Genomic DNA, 25728 nt, shown 5'->3' with positions numbered 1-25728 from the left:
ATTTTGTCCTTTCAGGGTTGATAAAATAAGCACCAGTTAAGTACAGCTGTAAAAACCTTGCCAAAACTGGCCTCGCCTGTGCTTGTGCCACATAAAAAGCACCAAGTCCACTCTGCTGAGTGGTTGGTGTTAGGAAGGGCATCCAGCTGTAAAAATCCTGCCAAAACAGTCACAGAAGTCTGGTGCAGGCTTCGGCCTGGCCAGCTCTTGTGATACTGTCCCACCCATGCTAGCATGGAACACGGACATTACATGATGATGATTAACCTTTTCCCCTTATTTCTGTAACACTATTTTCTTTTTTTGCATATAAATTCTATAAACTTGAGGTTTAGTATCAGTGGCTCTGAATTTGAATAATTTTAAAATTTGGCAAATTAAAATTAAAATGCATAAAGTATATAATGTCTGAAACAGCTCCTAAGTCTTCTTAGCAGCAAAGTACAGTGTCCACCCTGCTCCTTCCTACTACCTCTGAGACCTGCACTCGCAGCTGGCGTCACCCAAGCTCATGCTCATGGCTTCCATGCTCAGTGCAATGCCCTCCTATTTACCTTGTTCACTTTTCGGGTCTGTCATAAGCCTGAGGACAGATAAAGCTGGAGATTGATCTGGCTTCCACTGTATATAAATGGCTGGAATTGTAACACGCTCCACCAACCAATCGTATGATCTCGATTACAGTCCCAATGTGCAGAGGTCTTCTAGTGTAGCCAAGGGCTGACCAAAGCTTTGGAATTGGATTTGGTAGATGGAAACTGAAAGAAGCCTGTTGTATATGTTTGTGTGTGAGAGAGAGAGTGAGATAGATAGTTGTAAATGAACACCATTGTCATAAGAAACAGTGTCCTTTGTTTCCAGTCTGGAAACAAGTGAAGGTTGGTGACAGGAAAGGTATCCAACTGTAGAAAATCCATCTCAACAAATTCCACCCGACCCAGGCAAGCATGGAAAAGTGGATGTTAAAACAATGGTGGTGGCGGTGGTGGGGGGAAGCATGTTCATTTTCAAAATATTGGGCGTTGGACAAAAAGAAAAAAGGTTGAGAGAGAGGTGAAGGTGCTGAGTTCAGAATATGTTATCAAGTTCAGATATAAATAGAGACGTTTGTATTAGCAAGAGAAGAGAGAGAGGAAAGATAGGTTGATGGAAGGTACATGAACAACCAGCCATAATTGCTTACCAATTTCAATTGATCTTTTATAGAGACTCTCTGCTTCCATATGATATTTCATGTCATAATTGTACAAAGAGGCAAGGTGCCCTACAGAGAGGGCAACTTCATAGTCATCTGGTCCCAACAGACGTTCTTTGATCTCAATAGCTTTCAAATGGTGAGTTTCGGCAAGCTAAAAAATAAAAAAACAAAAAGCCTTTTAAATCATCCTTCAAAATACTTCCCAAAATTTGCCAACTGCACACCTGATGGCCCCTAGCTATTTTTTGCCAACAGTACACCTGATGGCCCATAGCTATTTTTTTTAACAATTAATTCACCGTTCACTTCCTGTAAGTTATTCTATGTACTGTTCATGCACTTTTAGCAACTGCACATGAGTTCTGTATATAAGAATTTCAATATTATATCGTAAAATATATTCGCCAGCTAAATGTGGCTGTCCCATAGAGAACGATGTTACTGTGGTTTTTAGCCCCAGGAAGACATCTCCAGCTGGCTAACGACACACTGTCTGTGTCCAATTAATATTTGCAAGGGGAGGTCATCGTTCCCATCTCTAGCCTTACGTGATGCACACAGACCCGGGTTTCTGAGTAGTTACCTGTCTGCAGTGTGTGATAATCCCTAGGGGGCTAAAAACAACAGTAACAGCGTCCTCTATGGGACTGCCACACTTAGTTGGCAAATATATTTTACGATTCTGTACTGTTACTTTTTACCTCTCACTCAGAGATTTAATGTACATTATTATATCATTTTTTTATATACATCACCAATAATTGAAAATATCCACCCTAAGGAGCATTAAACTCGTTGACCAAACATTAAAAAGGAGAGAACAACTTAGATAGAGGCAAAGCAATTTCAGCTGATATATGCCATCAGTCAATAGTTGTGGCTGATTTCTTATGAGCTCTGCTTCCCAGTCAGGTCACAGTTACCTCTCTTCTGGTATTTAATGCTGATAAGAACTTCAGAGTCTGAAATGCATGCATCCATCTGAGGGTGCATTAAGCTGACTCTGGTGTTTTACACCTTCTGTCTCATGAGAATTGTTTTTCTCTCTGTGACAAAACTGCATTGAAAAGCATTTTACAGGTTCAAACATATCAGAACTAATATTACCAGATTTTCTGGCATACAAGTTGAATTTTCCAGACTCAAATTTACAGCCAAAAAAGGTAGGTCAACTTACTCACAACTTATTTGCCAATAAGTAATTATGACATCTTCTAGAAGCAGAGATGATTTTACTAAACCAAGAACTTAGGTTGTATGGTATTTGATATATCTACATTTGTTTATAAATATATTGTGTGTGTGTGTGAATTCAAAACAATATGAACATGACAGGAGACTGGGACCTTTGGAGATATGCTGTGATTGAGAAGACCTGGCAACTAAAGTGAGATCACAGCCACGCATGTCCGGCCCTGTTAAGAATACCCCTGATGTGTTGGGCTATATGATATGCTTGAGAAGACCTGTTGAGTCAAGACCAATATCGTAACTGTGGACAGTGCCACCTGACTGGCTCCCATACCGGTGGCATGTAAAAAGCACAATCCAAATGTGGTTGATGCCAGGTCTGCCGAACTGGCTCTTGTGCCGGTGGCACATAAAAAGCACCAACCAAATGTGGCCGATGCCAGTACCCCCTGACTGGCTCCGGTACCTGTGGCAAGTAAAAAGCACCATCTGAACGTAATCAATGCCAGGCCCGCCTCATTGGCTCCTGCGCCAGTGGCACGTAAAAAGCACCCACTACACTCTCGGAGTGGTTGGCGTTAGGAAGGGCATCCAGCTGTAGAAACCTTGCCAGATCAGATTGGAGCCTGGTGCAGCTGCTGGCTTTCCAGTTCTCGGTCAAACTGTCCAACCCATGCCAGCATGGAAAACGGAAGTTAAATGATGACGATGATGATGAATAAATAAGCATTATATCTAACAAGAGTATTCTGAATGTTAAAGGTTAAATAATTAAAACAAAAAAAAAAAACAGTTCTACACACCTTGAACTCTCGCATTGACTGATATAAACGGCCCAAGTTGCCATAATGTTTGGCTGTCTGTACGTTGCTTTCCCCGAATGCATTGATGGCCAAGTTGAGAGACTGGACATGCAATTCCTTGGCTTCAGACAGCAATGGCTCTCGTACACTTTTATCCTCATTGTCAATTGCTATTTCCTCAAGAATCAAAGCTACATACAAAAAAAAAAAATACATAGTAACATATTTATTTTTATTTATAGGCAAAAAGACAATTTGAAATGTAAGAGATAAATTGATTAACCCTTTTGTTACCAAATTTTCATTAAAATATACTGCCTTTGTTTCAATTATTAAAAACTCCCATCAAAATTTCATGCTATTTTATGTTTCAAATCATATCAGGACAATTACCCCCCCCCCCCTCCCACCGAGAACAATTCTCCCCAACGACAACTATCCCCCTCTCCAATATATTAAGAAGTTTTAAATCATCATCTGTCGTCCTGGGGGGGAGGGGGTAAATGTCCCAGACTCTTTCCAAACACCAGCTTAATAATGATGTCATTTTACTAAATTTGTCATTATTTTCAAAATAAATTGAAACAAAGGTCGTATATTTCAACAGAGGTATGGTAACAAAAGGGTTAAGGTGATCTTAATTAAAACCTTCCATCAAAATCTCGTTAATTTAGATCACTTTGACCTTCTTGTTAGCATATATCTGTTGAAATACACTTTGTTACAATTAATTTTGTACAAAAAAAAAAAATGAAGAATTTAGTAAACTAGTCATTACAAAGTTGGTGTTTGGCACATGCATTAACTTATAATTTTGAATGGAAAGCTTTAATTTAGATCACTTTGAAACAGTTATTTAGTTTTACAGGACTAGGGGTGGTCATGGACAGATTGGTACCAAGAGGGTCAGAGCCCAGTATTTTACAAAATAAATACAAAGAACTTCCAGTCACAGTATATTACTGGTACTTATTTTAGGGACTTTAGTTCTCGAGATCATCTGATTGACTTCACAAAGATGACAGGCATCACTTTTGGTAGTGTGTAATTGCTGTGACACTTTGGGGGCAAGTAAGTTCTACAATAGCCCTGGGCCAACCAAAGCCTTGTGAGTAAATTTGATAGACAGAAACTGCATGGAAGCCAATTATATCTATTTATGTAGGTGTGTGCACATGCATATCTACAGGGTGTCCTTAAATTGTCTTAACGATTTGAAATATTCAGGAAAAATAAAGATAACTTTCCAAAGTTTATTAGAAAACATTGGCAAACAAATAGTTTTATTAGAAACATCAGAACACTTCCATATGGGATTGATTGGTTGCACACAACCTGCTGAATTATTCTTAGTTTTTTTCTGAATTTTTCAAATTGTAAAGGTAATTTATGGACATCCTGTATATGTGTGTGTGTCTCTCTCTCTCTCTCCTTCTCTTCACCTCATGTGATGATTGTCAATGAGCATCACCATCCTACATGCAATGCTGTCCATTTTCTGTCTTCCAGGTTGAAATCTTGTATCCCTTCATCAAGAATGCAATGATACCCAACGTGACACACTATTTTATGCTGATATACACACAGACATAATGGGTGCCTGCATGGTTACATTCTACTAAATTCCATCCAGGAGGCACTGACCAACCATTTCTACAGCTATCCACCACTCTCTTCCACACATCATCAACAAACATCCATCTACCATTAGTATTCCCCTCCTATGACCTTCTGCCTTTACTCTCTCTCTCTCTCATTACTCCTTGCCATTATCATTATCATTTCTTCCAGCAGTCCTGACTGCACACACACACACGATTCCGTGTGTGTGTGTGTGTGAAGCAAGGCAGCGAGCTGGCAGAGTCGTTAGCACGCTGGACGAAATGCTTAGTGATATTTCGCCCTTCGCTACGTTCTGAGTTCAAATCACCCCAAGGTCAATTTTGTGGAGGCGCAATGGCCCAGTGGTTAGTGCAGCGGACTCGTGGTGATAGGATCGCGGTTTCAATTCCAAGACCGGGCGTTGTGAGTGTTTATTGAGCGAAAACACCTAAAGCTCCACGAGACTCCGGCAGGGGATGGTGGCGAACCCTGCTGTACCCTTTCACCACAACTTTCTCTCACTCTTTCTTCCTGTTTCTGTTGTGCCTGTAATTCAAAGGGTCAGCCTTGTCACACTGTGTCACGCTGAATATCCCCGAGAACTACGTTAAGGGTACATGTGCCTGTGGAGTGCTCAGCCACTTGCACGTTAATTTCACGAGCAGGCTGTTCCGTTGATCGGATCAACTGGAACCCTCGACGTCGTAAGCGAAGGAGTGCCAACAACAATTTGTGAAGCCCTAATTTTTACTCCTTCCTTAGTTCTATCCAGTGGATTGTGGTCATATCAAGGGACCATCAACCAGTTTTATTGAAGGGAGACTCACCTTTAACTCTCTTTGATGAAGATAAGAGGAGATGGTCGCTTGGTAAGATCTTCAACAGAATCTCTATCGCCTTCTCAGCATGACGTCTACAATAAAAAAGAAAAACATGAAGAGAAACAATGAAATTCAATTCTCTTTTAATGGATTCCTAACTTCCTGGTTTATCTTTTATCATTTATTTGTTTCAGGCATTGCACTGCGGCCATGCTGGGGCAATGCCTTGAAGTATTGTAGTCAAACAAATCAAAGCATTTATTATATAAGCCCGGTATTGATTCTATCATTCTCCTTTGCTGAACCGCTCGCTGACTTACAGGGATGCAAACAAACCAACACAGGTTGTCAAGCAGTGGCAGGAGACAAACAAAGACACACAGATATAGACGTATATATCTATACGTATAAAACAGACTGGGATTCGATTCATTTGATTAAAAAGTCTTCTAGATAGTGCCCCAGCATGACCACAGTCTGATGATCAAAACTAAAGAATAAGAGTAAAAGGAAACACCGGGGCCGATCTAATTAACTTACCCCACCCCTAAAATTACTGGCTTTGTGCCCAAAAATTTGAAACCATTCTTATTTCACAATAAATGTGCTTTCGTAATGCATTTACATTGAGCATGATACACAAATGGCTATTTTAATCTAATACTTGCTTATGTTGCATGCAACCGATTTTTATTCAACCAGGTGGCTAATTGCAACATCAGTGATTGTTGCCCAGCATGTGAATGATTCTGCAAGCTCACAGCCCTAGAAATAATAATAATGATCCTTTCTAAAATGAGCACAAGGCTGGAAATTTTAGATGAGGAGGTGGGGGTGGGGGTAAATCGGTTACATCAACCCCAGTACTTATTTCACTGACCCCAAAAGGATGGAAGGCAAAGTCAACCCTGGCGGAATTTGAACTCAAAATGTACAGCCAAAAAGAAATGCTGTAAAGCATTGTGCCCAGTATGCTAACAATTCTGTCAACCTTCGAAGTAATAATAATATTATTTTTATATACACACACACACACACACATAGGTACACACATACATACATAGGTACATACATACACAAATATGTACATACACACACACACACACACACATACAATGCAGTCATACCTGTGCCTATATATGTGTGTACATGTGTATGTATATATGTGTGTGCATGTAAGAAGTTTGCTTCCCTACCACACAGTTCTGGGTTCAGTTCCACTGCGTGGCACCTTGGGCAAGTGTCTTCTACTATAGCCTCAGACCACCAAAGCCTTATGAGTGAATTTGGTAGACAGAAACTGAAAGAAGCCTATCGTGTACATGTGTGTGTGTTTGTTTGATCCCCCACCACCACTTGACAACTGGTGTTGGTGTGTTTACATCCCTGTAACTTAGCAGTTTAGCAAAAGAGACCAATAGACTAGGTTCTAGGTTTAAAAGTAATAAGTACTGAGGTTAATTCATTCAACTAAAATTTCTTCAAGACAGTACTCCAGCATGGCCACAGTCTAATGACTGAAACAAGTAAAAAATAAAAAATATATATACATATATTATATATACATACATAAATATATATACATACATACATATATACATATATATATACATACATATATACATACATATATGAGAGAGAGAGAGAAAAAGCAAGGAAAGGAAATGAAGACAGAAACATTTTTTAAGAATGTCAGAATGCTGCCGGTTAAATAAAACAAGTCTAAACTCACTGAGCATCTTTGAAGTTCCCTGAGCTGTATTCATGGACATATGATGCGTACGCTAAGTCCTCGTGTGCCACAGCAACATGAAAATTGTTCCCACCAAAGACAGACAGACGAATATCTAGCGCCATCTGGTGAAGTTAGACAAAGAGAAAAATTAAAAATATAACGAAAATCATGTCAATAAAAAACAATGAAAGCATTTGTGAGCCGAGCATGAGTGTTGAGTAATCTTTAATAGGCACCCTCATGGAGGCAAAGTGGCTGAGCTCCTTAAGAGTGTTGGGGCTCACAGAGGCAATGCCCAAGACCTCTGGCATTATGTTGTGCTTGAGACAAAGACCCATCAAGCCAAGCAAAATCGCCCTCGTGGCAGATACTAGTGTTATGCAAATGGCACATAAAAGCACCCATTACACTCTCAGAGTGGTTGGTGTTAGGAAGGGCATTCAGCCATAGAAAACCCATACCAAATCAGACTGGAGCCTGGTGCAACCTTCCAGTATCCCAGCCCAGTCAAACCATCCAACCCATGCTAGCATGGACAACGGACATTAAATGATGATACTGGTAGCCTCCCTATAATAGTCCACTCTGCTGAGTGGTTGGTGTTAGGAAGGGCAACCAGCTGTAAAAATCCTGCCAAAGCAGTCACAGAGGTTTGGTGCAGGCTTTTGCCTGGCTGGCTCTTGTCAAGCTGTCCCACCCATACCAGCATGGAAGGCAGACGCTAAACGATGATGAAGATGAATAAATTTCTGTTACCAATAAATCTAAAACTTTTCACAAATCACTGCCACAAACAATACTACAATGTAACATCATCATCATTAACACCATCTAATGTCCATTTTCCATGCTGGGCAATTTGACAGAATCCAAAAGGTCAGAGAACTGTATTGTACTTCAATGCCTGCTTTGTCATGGCTCCTACAGCTGGATGGCCTTTCTAATGCCAACCATTTTACAGATTGTACTAGGTAGATTTTTTTTTCAATCTTTTCTTTTGTTAGCACCAGCACTAGTGAGGTCACCATGTAGCTCTCAAGGCTAATATTCCAATCACCGCCTTATTGACTAAGTGAGGATTCGGTAGAGAGGGAGGTGGTTTTGAGGTAGATGATGATGAAAGGTCAAAGTACACAGGAAGAGGCCAGAACAGAATAGGTTTCTGGCTGTAGAAGAGATTCATGGTTAATCACATTACATTTATCTTTGTTTATCACTAATTCATTTATCACTGATCCAGGATAACATGGTATGTTCAATTGCAAGACATGTTATGCTTATTATGAATTGATCTGTGATAACATGGGTCAGTAATCAATCGAAGATTATGCTTGGACTGAAAAAGCATGCCCCAGTGACCATCCACAACGCTTAGGGGTTTCAAATGCCAGTGCTGCCTGACTGGCTCCCGCATCGGTGGCACATAAAAAGCACCATTCAAGCGTGGTCGATGCCAGTGCCACCTGACCTATCCGTGCTGGTGGCACGTTAAAAGCACCCACTACACTCTCGGAGTGGTTGGCATTAGGAAGGGCATCCAGCTGTAGAAACCTTGCCAGATCAGATTGGAGCCTGGTGCAGCCTCCTGGCTTGCCAGTCCCAGTCAAACCGTCCAACCCATGCCAGCATAGAAAGTAAACGTTAAATAATGATGATGAAAATGAAACTTATTCATTTAACACTGATTCGTTTAACAGTTTTTTTTGTTTTTTAATCAAACACCAGTGATTAATAAGGATTGATGTCTACAAGAGTGAGTTGGAGTAAATAATAGTTGTGGAAATGGAAAGAGAAAAGACAAAATGACAAATCCTCAGATTTCTTTTGTAAATGTAAAATCCTCCACTGATAAAATTCTTACGTTGACAGCCATCAACAACCATCATCATCATCATCATCATCATCATTTAACGTCTCTTTTCCATGCTGGCATGGGTTGGACTGAAACTGAGGAGTCAGACACCTGTGGTGAGCTCTGATGTCTTTAAAATGAAATCAAAAGCTGGACAGCTTAGCTATCTCCGACGAAGTAAATGGCCAACATTTCTATGCTCCCTGGTTTCAATGGAGCAGGTCAGATTGGAAAATAAATAAAAGCAAGTGCACTATGAACATTACCTGATAGACTTTTACAGAAGCTGCTACAGAGTCAACATTTAATAAATAAAAACCATAATCTTGCAATGTATCAGCATATTTGGGATGGCGCTGACCAAAATGTTCACTGGGAAAGAACAAAAAGAGTTAAAAATATTAAAAAAAGAAACATCTATGTTTATTATTGTAATAAAAAGACACATAGCTACAAATGCATGCATGCACAGACACACATACACACACACACAGACGGACACACACAATCATTGTCATCGTTTAATGTCCGCTATTCCATGCTTGCATGGTGGATCAAATGGAATTTGTTGAGGCAGATTTTCTATAGTTGGATGCTCTTCCTGTTTCCAAACAAGATAGTATTTCCCCATGGCCAGATCAACACTTGGAACCTCACGTTAGTGAAGTGAGCTTCTTAAGCATTTGGCCACAACAAACACAACAGCTCTCATATGACTATTTGTGATAGAAAACAAATTGCATGCCCTGTTGCAGAGACCAGCTGCCCAACGGAAGTAAACATATCCTATGTCTCAAATGCACATGCATGGAACCAAGTATACTTGGTGCATGGCTTAGCGGTTAGGGGTATTCAGCTCACAATTGTAAGGTTGTGAGTTCAATTCCCAGCAGCACATTGTGTCCTTGAACAAGATACTTTATTTCACGTTGCTTCAGTTCACTCAACTGGCAAAAGTTAATTGTACCTGTATTTCAAAGGGGCCAGCCTTATCACAGCCTTTTGTGTCATGCTGAATCATCATCATCATTTAACGTCCGTTGTCCATGCTGTCATGGGTCGGACGACTTGACCAGGGCTGGTAAGCTGGAAGGCTGCACCAGACTCCAGTCTGATTTCACACGATTTTCTAAGGCTGGATGCCCTTCCTAACGCCAACCCCTCTGAGAGTGTAATGGGTGCTTTTACGTGTCACCAGCACAAGTGCCATTTGCCTGACACCGGTATCTGCCACGACTGCAATTTTGCTCAGCTTGATGGGTCTTCTCTCCCTGAGAAATACATTAAGGGTACATGTGTCTGTGGAGTGCTGAGTCACTTGCACAATGATTTCATGAGCAGGTTGTTCTGTTTATCAGATCAATTGGAACCCTCGTCAGCCAGTTTTAGCTTTATATTTGGTTCCCAAACAGTAAGGGTTAAAGGGAGGTTTCAAATGTATGTGTGTGTGTGTGTGTGTGTGCATGCACTTGTGCCCATACGTATTTATGTGTATAGAGATTCATGTATTTGCTCAATCAGTCATTCGTTTTTACATCCATTTTTCTATGCTTGCATCAGATGGACTAATATGTGAGATGCAATTTGGTTTTATGCCAGGAAGGGGGACAATAGATGCAGGGTTCATTGTAAGGAGATTGAAGGAGGAATACCACGATAAGGGGAAGGAGTTGTACATGTGCTTCGTTGATCTGGAGAAGGCATTTGTTAGGGTTCCAAGGAAGGTGACTGAGTGGGCATTGAGGAAGAGCGTTGTACTAGAGGTATTAGTGAGGGCAGTGAGGAGTTTGTATGAAGGGGTTAAGACAAGAGGTAGAGTTGGATCAGAGGTGTCGGAGGAGTTTGCAGTGGAAGTTGGTGTGCATCAGGGATCTGTGTTGTCACTGTTGTTGTTTGCAATAGTGGTTGATGTGGTGACGGAGGATGCAAGAGGATTGCTAATGGAGATACTGTGTGCGGATGACCTTGTTCTGATGAGTGAGATGATGGAGGGATAGGAGGCATTTGAAAGCAAGGGCTTGAAGGTAAACCTCGGGAAGACAAAGGTGATGGTGAGCAGGGTGGAAGGAGAAGTGTGAGTAAGGTACATCTATGTGGGAGGAGGGTAATGGCAAATGCGGTGTTGTGTACGAGATGTGAGAAATGGATTCATGGTAGGCGTACGAAAATGAAGAAGGTGACCCCAAGACTGGCAAGAGAGTTTGTCTGTGGAAGATGTGAGAAAGGAGCTGGAGGGCTGGCGAAGTCAGTGGAAACACTATGTGACAGGGTGGAGACGGTGAGAGGGTTTGTTATTTGGGAGATAAGGTGGATGTGAAGCATCTGTGACAGCAAGAGCAAGACTTGGCTGGGTGAAGTTCAAGGAATGTGGAGTGTTGTTATATGGGAAAAGGTTCTCATTGAAGATGAAAGGAAGGGTCTGTAGGAGTTGCATGAGAGCTGCAATGCTGTATGGGAGTGAGATGTGGTGTCTGAGGGAGAAAGATGGCAATTTTGAGAAGGACCGTGAGAGCAATGTGTGGAGTGAAGCTGTTTGATAAGAGGCAGACTGAGGACTTGATGGGGATGCTGGGGGCTGGAGGAATCGGTGGAATGGTTGGCAAGGGTGAATGGAGTGTGGTGGTATGGGCATGTGTTGAGGAGGGATGAGTGGCATGTTCTGAGGAGGGTGCCTGAGTTTGAGGTGAATGGACAGCGAAAGCGAGGTAGGCCGAGGAAAATGTGGAGTGGACAGGTGGAGGAAGAGATTGGGAGGGTTGGGTTGAGGGAGGACGGCCAAAACTGGGCAACATGGTGAGATGGTGTGAGGGCGGTTGCTATGGCATTGAGGTAGATCTGGCCACCCCACTTGACGGGGACAAAACCCAGATTTGAAACACTGGATGATGATGAAGCATTGTGATACAGCTGAATGTCCTTCAGAACACTAACCCTGGCTTGTTTTGCAAAGTAAAGGATTTCTTATTCTATACAACTCTTAAACCATGAAATAACCAATTTGTTTGCTAGACAAATTGATGACAACAATGTTTGCCACACTTTGCAAGTGGCCACAGATATAAACGAGCACACACATGCATGCGCATATTTACACGCACACACAGATGCATATATATGCACACACATGCATACATGTATAAATACATGCAGACAGAAACAGACATATATACATACACACACACAGACGCATATACAGTAATCCCTCGACATTTCGCGGTTCACCTATCGCAGTTTATTATTTAAGCTTATGTCGATTCCATCGTGGTATTGTTTTGCATTTATAATAAAATAAATATATACAAATTATGTAAATAATAAAAAAATATATATATACAGTAGGAGTGGCTGTGTGGTAAGTAGCTTGCTTACCAACCACATGGTTCCGGGTTCAGTCCCACTGCGTGGCACCTTGGGCAAGTGTCTTCTTCTATAGCCTCAGGCCGACCAAAGCCTTGTGAGTGGATTTGGTAAAAGGAAACTGAAAGAAGCTCGTCGTATATATGTATATATATATATATGTATGTGTGTGTATATGTTTGTGTGTCTGTGTTTGTCTCCCCAACATCGCTTGACAACCGATGCTGGTGTGTTTACGTCCCCGTAACTTAGCGGTTCAGCAAAAGAGACTGATAGAATAAGTACCAGGCTTACAAAGAATAAGTCCTGGGGTCGATTTGCTCGACTAAAGGCAGTGCTCCAGCATGGCCACAAATGACTGAAACAAGTAAAGAGTACAGTACAGTATTGTTTCTACTTCGTGAATTTTCACCTATTGCAGTGATTTTTAGAACATAACACCCGCAACAGTCAGGGTATTACTGTACATGCATGCACATACACACACACACACATACCTGATGGGCATTTTTTCAGTTTCCATCGACCAAATTCACTCCCAAGATTTCAGCCAACCCAAAACAATAGCAAAAGTCGGATGCCCAAGGTGTCGTACCATTGGACTGGACCAAGTGACAAAACATTTGGGCATCAGGAAAGGCATCCGGCCATACAACACTGCCTTCAAAGACACACCCAACCCATGCCCTCATAGAAAAAAACACAACAGTACTCATTACATCCTTACCTTTTCCCTCTCTACCAGCCGTCTCCCCCCCCCCCCCGCCCAAGATGAGCACCTGTACTTACCTGGCATACTGGACTGCACTTTTGATTAGTTGTCCAGCCTTTCTGAATTCTCTTTTTACTACACAAGCCTGAAAGGATAAAGGTAACCAAATTTTAGCACAATAAAGCACTCAGACACACAGACAGTCATCAAGTAGACCAGTGGTTCTCAACCATTTTTTGCCTGTTGGCCCCTTTGATTCCCATCTTGCTCCCCTGGACCCTCATAACCATTCAATGCCTATAAAAATAATCCTACTGTATTTCTATCATTAAATAATTGTATAAAAAAAAAAAAAGGTTAAAATATTTTCTTATTTCTTTACTGCCCACAAGTGGCTACACACAGAGGGGACAAACAAGGACAGACAAATGGATTAAGTCGATTATATTGATCCCCAGTACGTAACTGGTATTTATTTAATCGACCCCCGAAAGGATGAAAGGCAAAGTCGACCTCGGCGGAATTTAAACTCAGAACGTAGCGGCAGACGAAATACCGTTAAGCATTTCACCCGGCATGTTAACGTTTCTGCCAGCTCGCTGCCTTTTAAAATATTTTCTGTATTGTAAAAGTATAAGCAGATAAATTTTAAGAACAAAATCTTATATGGACCCCTAAGGGTCATATGAACCCCAATTAAGAACCACTGAAGTAGACAAAAGGAAGAGTAATACTCATAAAGGAAACAATATAAAAAAAAAAACAAGAAGCTAAAAGATGAAAAACAAGCAAAAAAAAAAGGTACAAGGATGAGTCAACCCTACCTAATCTTTTCAGTTTTTACCTACCTTCCCTTTCTCTATTCTCCAATCACTTGACCCCTGCCCCTTCTACACTTACAAAACTCCACCCATGCACACTCCCAATTCCTGTCTCAACTCACTTCTACTCACTCTGTACTTTAAAGGATAGCTTGACAGGATCCAGCAAGCTTCAGTGCCATGTCAAGGTTCAGCTTTGGCATGGTTTCAACAGCTGGATACCATTCCTAATGCCAGCCACTTTACAGAGTGTATTGGGTGCTTTGAAGGTGGAACTGGCACGAGTGGTGTTGCCATGCAACTTGCAACACAAAGACAAAGAACAGAGAAGGAAAAACACTCCCCAAACTAAGGGAGTCGGGCATTGAGGACAGAATGGTGGCTTTGTGCCAGGAACCGAGAGGAAGCTGAAGTACGATAGAGGGACAACCACAGTCAGTTCTCTCCATACCATCAAATACATAAGGCCACAACAGGATCTATCCGTCCAGCCGTTTTCTGCTACTGTTCTGGTCTCATTCTAGCTTCTCCACCTTCAGCTCCTTCCCTCGTCAGTGGTCCTTCACCATGTAGTTTTAGGGTACCCTGCTGCTTTTTTCACCTCAGTCTCCTACTTCAGTGCCACCATACAATTGCTTTCTCGATTTTGTCTGAGGATATGTCCAATCCAGTTCAAGCGTTTGTGTCATGTTTTGTCACTGGTTCTGTTGATGGCCATTGCTGCCTCTTGTGACATTTCAGACTCTTTGCAGCCACTCGATGTCAAGTATTGCTCTTAAGTATGTGAATTGGAAGCCGTCCACTGTTTGTCACTTTCCAGTTTTCACATCTGTAGAGTAATACTATAGAGACTTACATTATATAAAGGTCACAAGTAGTAGCTAGGAAGAAGATTAAGACAGTGGTGATGGCGGACCAGAACAAACTCTCCAAGCTACGAGAAACGGAGCACACGAGAGGATGTGGTCAGTGGATCAGAGGATGGGTAGTTTCAATTCTACCAATTCACCACTGTTAAGAACTGAAAGAGAGAGAAATGAAAAAGAAAAAAACCGTTTTGTCCTTACCTTGGCACATTGACGGAGAACATCAATTATCGTCTAGGAAAAGAAAGAGGAAAATTTGTTAAATACAGGGATATAAAAACATTTTAAAAAACCTTTGTTTTACATCAATTACACTGTGTAAAAAAAATTGTTTTGTGTGTCTTTGGTCAGTGAGTGTTATTTTCCATTTGCTTCTACCTAGAAATCAAATGATATGACTACTATTCTCTTCAAACTTCACTTTTGTAACCTGAACAACATTTTGAAACTGACCTATTTTTCCATTACATTTCAGCACTGATTTGCTGAAGCAGAAATATGGTTATAGCAAATATTTTGCTCAATACCACAGATCTGCTTGTCAGTTACTTGGCCTTAACCACTTGTCCCTTACTGGCTGACAATATGTGCATCTCTGATGATGAGCAGGAGTAGTGGGGGAGCATCACAGCCATGTGTTGAGAGGAATTCTTTGTGATTTGAATAAATGTAACAAAAGCAAATAGGAAATTGTGTGGAAGCTTTCTTATATGTGTACATATGTGTGTGCATGTGTAGTTAAGAAGCTTGCTTTGTGGTCATGTGGTTTCAGCTTCAGTCCCACTGCACAGCACTTTGGGCAAGTGTCTTCTGTTATAGCCCTGAATCAAATGTTTTGTGAGTGAATTTGATAGATGGAAACTGTGTGTGCTTTACAGCCACATGTTTTCAGGTTCAGTCCTATAGCAAGGCACCATGAGCAAGTGCCTTCTCCTAAAGCCTCAGGGTTGGTCAATATCCTTGTGAGTGAATTTGGTAGGCAGAAACTGTGAGGAATCCTGTCATGTGTGGGAGTGTTTGTATTTGCTGCACACCAAACCCACCATTTAATAAACAGTATTGATCTGTTAATTCCCCATACCTTGGGAGTTTTTGTCAAAGAAACTAATAGAATAAGCACAAGACTATTAAAAAAATAAGGACTTGGGTCAAATAGTTTGACCCTTCAAAGTGGTGCCCCAGCATGGTCACAGTCCAATGACTGAAACCAGTAAAAGATAAACAGAAGTGAATGTAGAAAGCCACTTACCCTCGGTGATAAAACTGGTGTGAGTTGTTGAACAGCTAGATTGCAATATTTATACGCCTGTCACAAGGAGAGAAAACAGAATCAATAGACAGAAAGAAGCCATGAAAGTCAGGGAATGAGACCCACACAATCTCCATTCCATTTCCTCACGCACGTCACAATCTTATCTCCTCACAAGGAAGATCCACACTAAGGGAAGTAAGAGGACAGCAACAGCAGCACCTGGTTCGCCTCAGTTGGGTTGGTGAAGATATTTGTTTAGGGCACTGGTTCTCCACCAGTTTTTTTTTTACCAATAGACCCTTCTGCTAACTACTTTAGCCTGGTGGATCCCCATAACCACTCATTCAGTATTTTAAATCCAGGTTTTGTCCGTTAATGGGTGTGGCTGGATCTGCCTCAATGCCACAGCAACCGCCCTCACACCATCTCGTTCGGTTCTGGGAGTCTTCCTTTCTCAAACCAACCCTCCCAATCTTCTCCTCCACCTTTTCCTCGGTCTACCTTGCTTTCGCGCTCCATTTACATCAAACGCAATCACCCTCCTCAGAACATGCTCCTCGTCCCTCCTCATCCCATGCCACCCTATTTTGTTTTTCAGACAAGACGACAAAGGACCGATATACCTTGGCACTTCGCTGAACTCAAGAAAACCTGTCCTCCACAGCAAAAGTGTTACAGCTGCATCCCCTGGTGAAGGGGATTTGGCCTGTAACAGCCCTGTGCTGGCGCTATGTAAAAGGAACTCCTGCCAGCACTGTGTGAAAGTGCTCACGCTGGTGCCACATTAAAAGCACCCAGCACACACTACAAAGTGGTTGGCATTAGGAAGGGCATCCAAGCCAAATCAGACTGGAGTCTAGGGCAGCTCTCTAGCTTGCCAGCTCTGGTCAAACTCTCCAACCCATGCCAGCTTGGAAAATGGATGTTAAAGGATGATGATGATAATGACATTAATTTGTGTAGGTTGAACTGTGCAAAATATTAGAGAAGGAAATTTACAATAGATCCATCTAAGGCAAAATTTTTTTATGAGCCCTTAATAAATTATTGTAGAATCCCAATTTACTATTTTACTTGAGTGGACCTTGAAAATTTTGTATCGACCCCAGTTGAGAACTGCTGATTTCGGGTATTAGGGGAGATAGAAGTGAAAAGTGAGGAAAGGATAAAAGGGAGAGAGAGAGAGAATTGAAACCTGAGGGGCAGTGTTAAAGGGTGGAGTGATAAAGAAGGTGAGATAAGAGGAGGAGAGAAAGAAATAGAGAGGGGAGTGAGGAGAGGCGTGAGTTGTGTGACTAGATGTGTGTGGTGTCACAAGAAGTGTGTGTGTGTGTGTGTGTGGTGTCACAAGAAGTGTGTGCATGTCTGTGTGAGAGAGAGAGAGAGAGAAGTGTCCAGCTGAGTGCAACAGGGCGAAAGGAAGTATTTTTGTCTTAGATAGAGAGAAAGGGAGAGAAAGAGTCACTCAAATGAGAGGGAGGGAAAGAGTGGCTGGAGTGAGAGAGGAAGAAACATGAGAGGGAGGAAGAAACAGGCATGATGAGAGGAGGAAAGACAACAGATGAGAAAAGTGATAGAAGTGATTGGGATTATCATTCATGAACATGAGGAGTAGTGAGAGAGTAAATAGTAAGGAAGAGAGAGAGAGAAGGCAATGAAAACCCCCACTAAAATTTGACAAAGTCCTGTTTTGAGTTATTTCCCCCTTAACATGCTTACCTGATCATACTGACTTTCTGCAAAAAATAAACCACAACATTCACCATACAACATGGCCTTATTCACGGATATATTGGCCTGGTTCAATATATTCAATATCTTAAATGTCTCTTTGAAGGTTTCATTGGCTTCTCTATATTTACAACTGGAATTCTGTACATGAAGTAATCTGGTAGAAACAAAGAAATAAAGAGAAAGAATAATAACAATAATGTACATTGTTTTGTCTTGGTATAAAAGATGGGCTACAGCAAATATTCTGCTCAATACCACAGATTTGCTTGTCAGTTGTTTGACTTTAACCAGTTGAGCATGTCCCTTGGTGGCTGACGATATGTGCATCTCTGATCACGAGCAGGAGTAGTGGGGGAGCATTTGGAAGGACATTCAGCCGTACAAACCATGTGAAAGCAGACCTTGCAAGTGCTAGTGCAACATAAAAAGGATCCAGTCCACTCTGTAAAATGACTGGCATTAGGAAGGGCATCCAGCCATAAAATCCATGCCAAAGCAGACTTCACCAATGCTAGTGCCACATAAAAAGTACCCACTCAGACTCTGTTAAGTGGTTGGCATTAGGGAGAGCATCCAGCTGTAGAAACCATACCAAAACATACAGAGGAACTTGGCACAGTCCCCAAGCTTACTTTTATATCCTTCACCCTTTCGTTAGCAACCCGGCTGAAGCCAGCTCTGGCTCTGAGTACAAATGTCTTGTTTTCTTAAGTTTTGAATTAAAATCTTCCACCAAACCTAAGTCATAGTTTATGTTCCTAATATTAGCTTAATAATAACGAAGTTATTTTACTAAATTCTTTGTTATATTTAAAGTAATTGAAAGAAACACAAAGCATCTCAAAATAAATACAGTAATGAAAGGGTTAAGTCTGGATATATGCTTTAACAAAGCAGAGGTAAAGTAATGTCTTCACACAACATATTTCTACCACTGCTGCACAAGACCCCAAAACACCCTCTGTCATCATCAATGATAAACATTATTCTTCATAAGAGTTCCGATAAGTCCATTTTTTAAGCACACAGGTATGTTAATGTCTATCAACACAATACTTACCAACTCCTGTCAAACCATACCAGCATGGAAGACAGACGTTAAATGATGATGATGGATATCAGCTGGCCTTCCTGATTTTAGCAAGAATTAGAAGAGCTCTTTTAATGGCAGTTCTTACCTGACATTACACTCTAACAATTTACATAGTCCACTGTAGGTTTTGTCTTGGTCACAAAGTAGCCGACATGTGTGGTAAACTCTCTCACTGCTGAAGAACCAACCAGATTCATTGAAGAAACTCGCTGAAATTAAGAGACAAATAAATTATTTGGAAATTTTAATTAAGCATTCAATATAGTTATTTCTATAGAGAGAAAGAAAGGGAAAAGAGGGGGGATCAGGAGGGAGTGGGAAGAGATGGAGGGATGAGAGATGGGAGAGGGAGAGACAGGGAAGGGAGAGATGGGGACGGTGGGAGATAAGGAAAGAAGAAGGGAGTGACGGGGGAGGAAAAGACAAAGTGAGGAGGAGGGAGTTCTGTAACAATGGACTGTAAAAGACAGAATCAGAACAATTTGTTTTTTTCGTAAGAAACTCCATTGTCTCACCGAGTGCAGTGCCAAGTTGGATGGCTTTGTTCCTCTCGTTCTCATTCAGATGGCCTGAAAGTTGGTAGCGTTTACAAAACTCATTGGCAAGGATCTCGTTCACCTGGGCCCCGTGGTCAATAAGTGCTTGAAAACAATGGTGCAGCAGACACCTATTCACGAGAAAATAAAACAAAATATATAATCATCATCATAACAATTGCCACAGCCATCATCGTCATCATCATCACCACTACCACAACTACCATCATCATCATCATCATCATTATCATCTCAGTCCTTCTGTCCATATTGTCAAGTCTGCCTCTTGCATTTCTTCTGACTATTTCCCTATCTTAACCCGTTGGCATTGAAACTGGCCACATCCATTATTTTACTTGTTTTATGTTCAAACCGGCCAGATCTGGCCTCTCACACCTACCCTACAATGCCATTCTAAAAATAGACAAAAATGTCCTCAAAATCTCAAAAGCTACAAGTTAATGCATGATTAATTCAAAACCATGTGAATAAATAAGTAATCTGAATGCACTTCCAATTCGATCTGCAATCGCCCGTAGTACAACTAACCCATCATTTATTTTCTGAGATCACCTCAAAGCAGTTGCTCAATCTGGCAGAAACATAAACCAAATCTCCCTTGAATCATACCCTTTCTGTTCTGACCTCTATTCTTTTTGACTTCACAGTACACTGGAGATCAATCCTCCTCATCATCATCATTTAACGTCTGCCTTCCATGCTGGCATGGGTTGGACAGTTTGACAGGAGCCAGACAAGTAGAAGACTACCCCAGGCTACTGTATCTGTTTTGGCAGGGTTTTTACAGCTGGAAGCCCTTCCTAACACCAACCACTCTGTAGAGTGGACTGAGTGCTTTTCACATGGTACCAGCACATGTGAGGTCAGTTTTGGCATAGTTTTTACAGCTAGATGCCCTTCCAGATGCCAACCACTTCACAATGTGGACTGGATGCTTTACAAAGCAAAATTACTGACACATTTCACATGGAAAAAAGAATACAGCAAGAGTTGCCTGGAAACTAATTGTAGCAGTGAGACTCAAAAGAAAGCAAAGAAACTTTATCAGTTGGAAGAAGCAGTGAAAGAAATGATTTGGCTCGGCTGACTGGACATTCAGCCTGGTTTGGCAACAGTACTTTTCGGTGCTTGAGGCAGGCAGGCAGGCAGGCAGGCACACACACACACACACACACACACACACACACACACACACACACACACACACACACATAACAGACCTCTTTCAGTTTCCATCTACCAAATCTTTTCACAAGGCTTCGGTTGGCCCAAGGATGTAGCAGAAGACACTTGTCCAAGTTGCCACGCAGTGGGACTGAACCCAGAACCACGTGGTTAGGAAGCAAGCTTCTTACTACACAGCTACACCTATGCCTGTGTGTGTGTGTGTGTGCCTTTCTCTGTGTTCCCCGCCACCACTTGACAACCCATGCTGGTGTGCTTATGCCCCTGTAACATAGCAGTTCGGCAGAGGAGATCAAGCAAGCTTAAAAAAAGAAAAAGTACTGGGGTTGAGTCGTTTGACTAAAAATCCTCGAAGACGGTGCCCCAGCATGGCCACAGTCCAATGACTGAAACAAGTAAATGGTAAAAAGATAAAAGATAATTCACAAAATAATAATTGTGAATAAATAAGCATTACATTTAATAGAGTCATCTGAATGCTAAGCAGTTGATATTATGTTGTGTTTCAGCATTGATTAACCCCTGTGATACGAAAGCATCTGAGACTCCACTTGGTTCTACAATGCAAACGTTCCTGTTTTAAAGTGATCTCAATTAAAACTTCCCATTGAAAAGTCATGTTAATTTATGTCCCGAACACCAGCTTAATAACGACCGAGTTATTTTTATAAACTCTTCATCATTTTCAAAATTAACTGAAACAAAAGCAGTGTGTTTCAACAGAAATATAGTAACAAAACAGTTCATTAATTATTATTTAATTAATTATTATTATCTGTGCTGAAGGTTAAATAAATAGAAATAGAATTGAAGATCCAGTGAGATGAGGAAAATAAAGCTATTTTTATGTGTCAAGCCAATGTTTTTAAAACAATACACTAAAAGATACTATCTCCAATAAATTTACTTTTTCCTGACCCATGTATCATCTATGTATCATAATTACATTAATTATGATACATAGATGGCTATTTCAATCGAATATTGCTTCTGTTTTATGTAACAGCTTTTTGCAATAAAAGATATTTATTATTAGCCTACAGAGCTAACTAAAGTAACAATTATTATTTTTATTATATTACAGACACCAAATTTTTTTCAAATATTAATCATGTTTGTTTGAGATAGCAAGCATCATCAATAGATGCTGGTGTGGCTGTGTGGTTAAGAAGCTTGCTTCCCAACCCTTCGGTGTTGGGTTCAATCCCACTGCACAGCACTTTGGGTAAGGATCTTCTACTTATAGAAGCCCCAGACTGACAAGTGCCTTGTGAGTGGATTTGGTAAACAGGAAACAGAAAGAAGGCCATCGTGTGTGTGTGTGTGTCCATGTGTCCCCCCGTGTGTGTGTCAATCCGTCCTCGTCTAGACATCACATGATGATTGTAAATGAACATCACTGTCATGCAAGCGAGGTTGTTTGTTTCCAGTCTTCTATGAGAAAAATAAGCCTGGCCATGGGGAATTATTACCTTACTTGGAAATAGATGGGGGTTGGCGACAGGAAGAGCATCCCCCTCTAGAAGTTCTGCCTCAGTATTCCCTGCCTGACCCATGTAGGCAGGAAAAAGCAGACATCAAACAATAACAATAACCTCGTGTCTCTGATGACAATGATCAGAAACAAGGGAGAAAAGGAAGATTGTAAAACACCACCAAAGCAACAAAGGGTAACATGAAAGAATAAGGTCAAGAGGTGGGGTAAGGTAATAATAGACAGGTAAAAGAATGAAGACGTAAGTCAGACACTTACCTTTTGTCAAGGACTTTTAATATTTTAGCAAAATTATCAATTTCTGCCAAATCCGTTCCGAGCGTATATAAATTTCCTTTCATATAAAGCTGTGAGAAAAAAGGAAAAAAAATAAAGAATACTGATGAATTTTAACAAGGTCCTACATATTTTGGGGTAGATTTAAGGCTGACTGAATTGGTTATTGGCTCAGGATCAAGCACATAGGACAAATGTAAATACTAAAAGGTATATCATTCCTTCTAACACTACTTTTACCATTCTTATTTCTTTACTGCCCACAAGGGGCTACACACAGAGCGGACAAATAAGGACAGACAAACGGATCAAGTCGATTATATCGACCCCAGTGCATAACTGGTACTTATTTAATCGACCCCGAAAGGATGAAAGGCAAAGTCGACCTCGGTGGAATTCGAACTCAGAACGTAGCGGCTGACGAAATAGCGCTAAGCATTTAGCACGTCGCGTTAATGTTTCTGCCAGCTCACCGCCTTTTACCATTCTCATACTATCACATAACAATTTTTAGGGAAAAAAAATCATATCTGTATCTTTGTGAATGGCATTAGCAACATATGTGAAGGGATTCCCACTGGAAATTGAACCTGAGTTGGCAGAGGTGGGGGGGGGGGGGGGAATAACAAATATAAACAGCTGGTGCCATGTAAAAAGCACCCATGCTGGTACCGTGTAAAAGTGTCTGTGCTGGTGCCATATAAAATGCACCTATGCCAGTGCCATGTAGAAAGGACACATGCTGGTGCCATGTAAAAAGCACCCAAGACACTCTGTAAAGTGGTTGGCATTATGAAGAGCATCCAGCTGTAGAAACCAAGCCAAAACAGACTGGTTTTACCAGTTCCTGACAAGCCATCCAATCTATGCCAGCATGGAAAACAAACATTAAATGATGATGATGATGATATATGTGTTGTATGTGTATGTAAGTATATAGGTGTATATTAACATATGTGTGTGTGTGTATATGTGAGTGTACAGTTTTCCATGCTTGTATGGGTCAGACAAAGTTTGTTGAGGCAGATCTTATGTAGCCAGATACTCCTCCTCTTGCCAACCCTCACCTGCTTTCAAGCAAAGTAATATTGCTCCATGGCCAGGCATGTTTTCTTAGAATATTGGAAAGGAACAACACTGCTTGTATGACAGTGACAATCATTTACAACTGCAGCCTGACATCAAGACAAGAAAAGACAAACAGACAGACCCTCACACAAATATTTATATACATACATACATAAATACGTTGATTTCATGCTAATTCATGTTCCAAACCAGTTTAATAATGACAAAATTATTTTACTGATTTCTTTGTTAGTTTGAAAATTAATTGAAATAAGAACAGCGTATTTCCACAGAATTATGGTAGTAAAAGGAGTAAAGACCACCTGAGAATAAATATATCGAAGACAATACACAGAATTTAAACAGAAACCAGTTTGTGAAGGTTTAGCGTGAAACACAAAACAGCTGACAACTGAAAAATAACATAAAATGATAAAGGAAACAGCAAAAACAACATGTTAATCCCTTTATCCTATAATAAATGAGATCATCGCCAACATCATTTTTACGTCTGCTTTCCATTCTAAGCATGGTTGGCTCATTTAACAGGATCTGATGAGTCAGAAGATTGCATCATGCTTCAGTGTCTCAGTTTTGGCAGGGTTTCTAGGGATGAATGCACTTTCTGAGACCAACCACTTTACAGAGTGTACTGGGTGCTGTTCTTGTGTCACCAATACCAGTAAGGTTACCTTGCAGCTTGCATGAGTAAAGAGCCTAAGGAGAGAGAGAAAGAGAGAGAGAGAGAGAGGAGGGGGCACTACTAACGAAAGGAGAGAGAGAGAGAGGCACAACAAATGAAAGGAAAATAAGAGAGGGAGTGAGAGATGAGTTTATGCAAGATTATGAGAACAGGTAGAGCAGGGGATCTCCACCATTTTTTTACCTATGAATGCCCTTGATTACTGTTTCATTTTGGTGGAACACCCACTCCACTTCAATATTTAAAAACTAGTTTCATAGACACTTCTTTCAAAATTACTATTTTGTTTTCCCCACATTAACTTATATAGGTTGAACTATGTAAAATGCTAGAGAAAGAAACCTAGCTGTTTCTTGCAATACATACATCTAAAGAAAAAGTTTTTCAGGGTCCCTCAAAAAACTATTGTTGATCCCCAGTTTACTATTTTGCTACATGGGGCCCCCAAAATCTTATATGGACCATCAAGAGCCATATGAACACCAATTGAAAACCACTGGGGTAGAATATGAGGAGAGGAATAGCTCTATTGTTGTGAGGGGGGTGGTAATGAAGCGAGCAAGAAAGTAGTCAGTGTTAGGGGGGGGGGATATTGAAGGGGGAAGGGGAAGAGATTTGTACAAGGGGCTAGCAAATAACTCCTATAAAGGTGTAGACAACTGGGTTTTAAAAATGTAACAAATAAGTTAAAGTGATCTCAACTAAAAGCTTCCATCAAAATTTCATGTCAATTTGTGTTCCAAACCCCAGGTTAATAATGACAGTTATTTCAATAAATTCTTCCCTATTTCCAAAATCAACTGGAACGAAGGCAACGCATTTCAACAGAAATACAAGGGTAACAAAAGAATTAAGTATGCATTTCCTCTGCCAAAAATTTCTATTCCGTTGCCAAAGTAAGAAATTACCATAATAAGTAAAATCATTAGCCACATAGTTGATTAATTATCGAAGCAGTACTAAAATGAGAGATGTTGGTCCTACAACCTAGATGAACGAATTCCATGCCACACCTACCATTTCCAGTTAGAAACGCTCCACTCACTAATGATTTTTTTCTTTTTATATACAATTTTATTGTGATCAAGGCTTGAGGCCACTATAGTGTAAGGGACCGCAAAGAAGGAAAAGAAGGGGGTCTACTAATTCAAAAGATGTAGATCGCCAAAAAGCTTAGAGGACTGAATATTGTAAAGCAGAGGAAAGCAAGGCAATGGTCAGGAGTTCCAGTTTGAGGAAGGAAACTATCAAAGCAAAAGGAGTTATGACTAAGAGGAAACTCGACAGAGAAATGATGCAGTTGGGACGAGAAATGGGTGACATGTTTAAAAGGTGTTGACAGAAGGTACGAGAGCAGAAAGTTCAGAGTAATAACCATGGAAATACTTATGGATAAGACACAATAAG

General features: G+C 40.8%; 2 protein-coding genes across 3 annotated transcripts in view; one reads left to right on the top strand and one right to left on the bottom strand.

Moving 5' to 3' along the window:
- Positions 1-5764, top strand: part of LOC106883976 (integrator complex subunit 11-like) — a 50278-nt gene extending 44514 nt beyond the window's left edge. For both annotated transcript variants that reach the window (XR_016238484.1, XR_016238486.1), the window contains exon 19: positions 4702-5764. The gene's annotated coding sequence lies outside the window, so the exon portion shown is untranslated. The remainder of the gene's footprint in view (positions 1-4701) is intronic.
- Positions 1-25728, bottom strand: part of LOC106883965 (amyloid protein-binding protein 2) — a 38774-nt gene that overhangs the window by 4522 nt on the left and 8524 nt on the right. The window contains exons 2-13 of the mRNA XM_089342377.1: positions 22533-22621; positions 19553-19704; positions 19123-19246; positions 17930-18098; positions 16208-16264; positions 15160-15192; positions 13349-13416; positions 9469-9574; positions 7348-7472; positions 5622-5707; positions 3193-3383; positions 1184-1349 (exon numbers count right to left, since the gene is read on the bottom strand). Of these exons, the coding sequence (XP_089198503.1) occupies positions 1184-1349; positions 3193-3383; positions 5622-5707; positions 7348-7472; positions 9469-9574; positions 13349-13416; positions 15160-15192; positions 16208-16264; positions 17930-18098; positions 19123-19246; positions 19553-19704; positions 22533-22621 (1366 nt within the window). The remainder of the gene's footprint in view (positions 1-1183; positions 1350-3192; positions 3384-5621; positions 5708-7347; positions 7473-9468; positions 9575-13348; positions 13417-15159; positions 15193-16207; positions 16265-17929; positions 18099-19122; positions 19247-19552; positions 19705-22532; positions 22622-25728) is intronic.

Source organism: Octopus bimaculoides, chromosome 26 (genome assembly GCF_046866305.1).
Source record: "Octopus bimaculoides isolate indiv1 chromosome 26, ASM4686630v1, whole genome shotgun sequence".
Taxonomy (NCBI): domain Eukaryota; kingdom Metazoa; phylum Mollusca; class Cephalopoda; order Octopoda; family Octopodidae; genus Octopus; species Octopus bimaculoides.
Note: the sequence above shows the minus strand (reverse complement) of the source record. Positions and strands in the feature narration are given on the sequence as shown.